A 4245-nucleotide genomic window follows, 5' to 3' on the forward strand; every position below is an offset into this window, starting at 1 on the left:
GATCAAATCACGTCAAATCAACTATTAATTTCCCTTCAACTACCAATTTTATATAATTGTTAAAATCGTAAGACAATAAATTGCGTATATATCACATATGCAAGCAACAAATGGTACAAATAAGCACACAAATTCGAAAAATGCGTTGTCATGTTTAATACACTTATGCAATCAAGACAAACATTTAAGAAAGTTCAGTTCAAACAACCTTATGCTAATTTACATCTATTTACTTTATTTATAAAAAATATTAAACTTAGTATAGTCATTGTGTAGTATATGTTTTTATATTAATAATTGCTGTAATATGTAAAGCTAAATAAAATAAACGAGTAAAAAATAATGTAAAGAAGGTTAAACATGATACTTTAGCCCAAACAAGGTTAATTAACGAGATTCAAAGGAAACTAGGTCAGGAGTGAGGTGTTAAATTCGGGGTTGGGGTTGGGGCCTGGAAAATGGGTTAATTCGGGATCGTGGACGGGACAGGGGTGAGAGATGCTACCTTTGGACCCTTGTGGTCATGTTGACATTTTGTGTGCAAGAATCAACAATTAAGTGTCATTCTAAAAAAATCATAAGACTAAGTAAGTCAAATAATTAAATAATTTAAAATTTTGTATATTAAAAAAAAAATTATAAATCGCATCATATGAATGATCTATGATCGATCGATGTACTTCATATACATCAAACAAAATCTATCTATTTAAAGTATCTCAACCGGTTCAATCTGCTAAATTTCCCTCTTATACACAAGGGTTTATTTTTTAAGCCAACATGATGAGCAAAGTTATATTCTTCCTCAATATTTTATACGTACGTTCTAAAAAAAATATCTAGTATAATCATAAGATATTTAATTTTTTTATAGGTTGATGTTTAATTTCAAGCAGATAATGTATAGAAGTTGTGAGAAATTTTAATAGGAAATAATAACATATATATGATCTGTCCATTTGACTTATCATCTGACTACAACACCATGGCTTGTTCCTTGAGGGGATGAACTCTTTGCTGGATAACAATTATTTTCTTCCATCTTTTTTGTGTACATGTGTGAGATCTTATCTCGTTAATAATGAAACCCTCGTTATTCAATTAAAAAAAGACCACAAATGTCTCGTAAAGCCAACACACGAGTTTATCACAATTAAAATCATTGCTTTTTGTAAAACTTTGCCGTACATCAAGTAGATTAGGTGTCTCAGGTGCTAAAAAATATATCAACAAACATCATATATATGTAGCTGGTTTAAAAGAAAGATGTAATCACGAAATAATCCAAGAACCACGTTTATGATAATGGTGAACAATCGACTCAAGAACACTACGCTCAAAGCTTCCGACATTTACAATATCGAGTTGACTTTTAATTGGTATTAATCAGATTGCATGGGTCGGTAATTAAAGAAGAATTGGAGCACCAAGGGAACATCCAAAGTGTAAAGTGATGTAATTTTGCATTTTGGCCAACACACACTTTTCCACTAACACCAAATATAATTAGATCACCAATATAAATTCAATCAGATCAAATCTATTGCATTAAAGATTATAGTATATAATAGTAGTTAATTTGGCTGAAAAAAGGCCCAGCTAGCCGACGTGCTCAATCATAATTTCAAAGCTCTGTAACCCAGACTTTGTTGGGCTCACAGCATTTAACTCACGCCATACCCTGCCTGGTTAACTTTACAGCCTAAACATCGGCCCAACCATACCACATGGTTAACAAAATGATTAATTAGGAAGGCAAGAATTCTCCTAAAAAGCGGCATATAGTTATATGATAATAATTAAGTGTCATAACACCCACAAGTAGGAAGATGAAAAGGTGCATGGGTTAAAGGTCCATGCACTAAGTGCAATTGGTACTATTTTTTCTTTTTTAAAGATATTGTAAAATATTGATGTGATCCCTAAATACCTTTTTAATCATTCAAAATACTTGTCCGTGCAGTTTCGTATCAATAATACAAATTAAAGTACAAACAGCCATCACACCAAAATCCAACTACACAATCCTAATGACAACAGCAGTCAAGCAGTACCACACTAACTTTATACCTATCTCTCTCCCTCTCTCTCTTTCGCTCTTCATATATAAATCTCCAGAGCTTCCTACTCTCAACCCAATCTCTCTTCCTCTATCTCTCTCTCTATCTGTCTATCTAGCTAAAAGATACTTATATTAATATATACATACATATAGAAGACATGCTGAGAGGAGAGATTCTGAAAGCATGGCTAAAGAGATGTGGAAAGATGAATAATGAAGTTTTACCTTCTGACGCAGAGTGTGATAAGTGCTGGCAATGGGCATTCAGGTGGTCGTCATCTTTCATGCATGGAGGAAAGGAGGAAGCGTGTATTCCTAGAGATGTCCCAAAGGGTCATTTGGTGGTATATGTAGGTGAAAGCCAGAGGAGGTTTGTGATCAAGGTGAAGTTACTAAAACACCCTCTATTCGGTGCGTTGCTGGATCAAGCTCGAGAAGAGTACGAGTTTACAGCTGATTCCAGACTTTATATACCCTGCAATGAGGAGATCTTTCTTGGTGTAGTTCGGTGTGCCATGACCCCACGGGATCGAAGAATCATGTTTTGTTTTTGAGTCTTGTTGGGATCGATGTTCCTGCAAGACTGTACGTAATTTGATGTAAAGCGATTAGTTACTATTGTATGCAACTAGCTATGACTATTAACTTTGATGCAAGAAAAAAATGGAACCTAAATTTTTCATGCTACTCTACTGTTATAGATTTCTATAGGTCTTGAACTAATGTTAGCTAATTACCAAAAAATTGATATAATTGGTCATTATTACCCATAGACCGACAATAGTCGTTCTCGAAAAAGTGTTGCATTAACTGGGGAATATTCGTAGTGGTGAATCTAGAATAGAAAATCATGTCGTTCCGTAACCGGGTTAATTAACCGGGTCAGGTTCAACCGAAAGCTAATGCGTAACGGGGTTAACAAAGGGATATAAATGAAAAGGGGCGGACTTTAGGCTAATTGGATAGAATAAAACAAGAAAGAATGTCTAAATCATGTTGGTATGGGGTTAACAAAGGGATATAAATGAAAAGGGGCACGCTTTAGGCTAATTGGATAGAATAAATCAGAAAGAATGTCTAAATCATGTTGGTATGTGCACATGTACAATGTAGTATCAAAATAGAGTTACAGCAAATTCTTGAAAGCTAGTTTAATTATGTAAGGTATCAACCTTGATGTCTAAGGAAAAAACCGAACAACAAAGAAAAGAAATAGGGGAATAAAAAGAAGAACGGACTTTTAATTAATTGGTGAACAAGGTCTAATTTGTTGAAATAACTCAACTGAAAAATCCTAGACAATAACCTTGTTTATTCTAAAAAAACTATATCATAATCTAACATAAAATATGCATAAAAGGAACGATTCCCAAAATACCCATGGGATTAAAAATGTGCCCCCCACCCCCCCCCCCCCCCCCCCCCCCCCCAAATATTCCTCATAATTCAGAAGCTTGCACCATTTTTAGTCCTAGCAATCTTGTTATCTCTTCAAACATGACATTTCCTTCTTTCTGGATTGCTGCTTGTCTAGCAAGTTCTAATTAATCTCCTTAATAGACACATTGCCTGTGATAATATCATTTCATGCAATAGTCAACCCTTGATTTGAAATTCTTTAACCAAACACTATATAAAACAAACTAAAACACACTGGTAAGCTACTACACTTTGACACACTGACCCATTCCCATGACCTAGTAAATAATCGATAACCCAACATTCACTCCCTTAATCATTTATCGTAACACCTCAAATTCAAACCAAAATTTTCATTTTTAAATTACCCAATATATTGTTCATAAACTAAACCATTAGAAAAATCACAAGTATCAGATACAAATCATCATCACAATTAGGTCTGGGTCAGGCCTGGCTACGTTAGGCGTAGCCAGAAGTACGCTAGGTGTACGCTGTGTGATCCCAAACTTAACTGCTTAACGTCTTAATCGTTAAGACATGCAACCCAAATTCAGATATAATCTCAAAAGAATATCTTAACCCATAAAGTTTATAACTTTAAGCCTTTGCATGGCTGAAATAAACTTAAAACTCAAAACCGTAACTTAAACCTCAAAACCACCACACTCTTGCATGGGAAAAAAGGACCTTCAAACAAGCATTTTTATGATTCTAGATGACCTAAAACACATGAAAGGACAGCTAATATGCTATGGAGTACA

The 4245-nt window shown here is 34.4% G+C and overlaps 1 protein-coding gene across 1 annotated transcript; it reads left to right on the forward strand.

The window, feature by feature from the left end:
- The first annotated feature begins 2072 nt into the window (after positions 1-2072).
- On the forward strand, positions 2073-2749 carry LOC145090737 (auxin-responsive protein SAUR50-like). Its single transcript, XM_079028834.1, has one exon. The coding sequence runs from the start codon at positions 2221-2223 to the stop codon at positions 2614-2616; it is 396 nt and encodes a 131-aa protein (XP_078884960.1). The 5' UTR covers positions 2073-2220; the 3' UTR covers positions 2617-2749.
- Positions 2750-4245: the final 1496 nt, after the last annotated feature.

This window comes from Lactuca serriola, chromosome 2 (assembly GCF_051521515.1).
Source record: "Lactuca serriola cultivar US96UC23 chromosome 2, Lser_US96UC23_V15, whole genome shotgun sequence".
Taxonomy (NCBI): domain Eukaryota; kingdom Viridiplantae; phylum Streptophyta; class Magnoliopsida; order Asterales; family Asteraceae; genus Lactuca; species Lactuca serriola.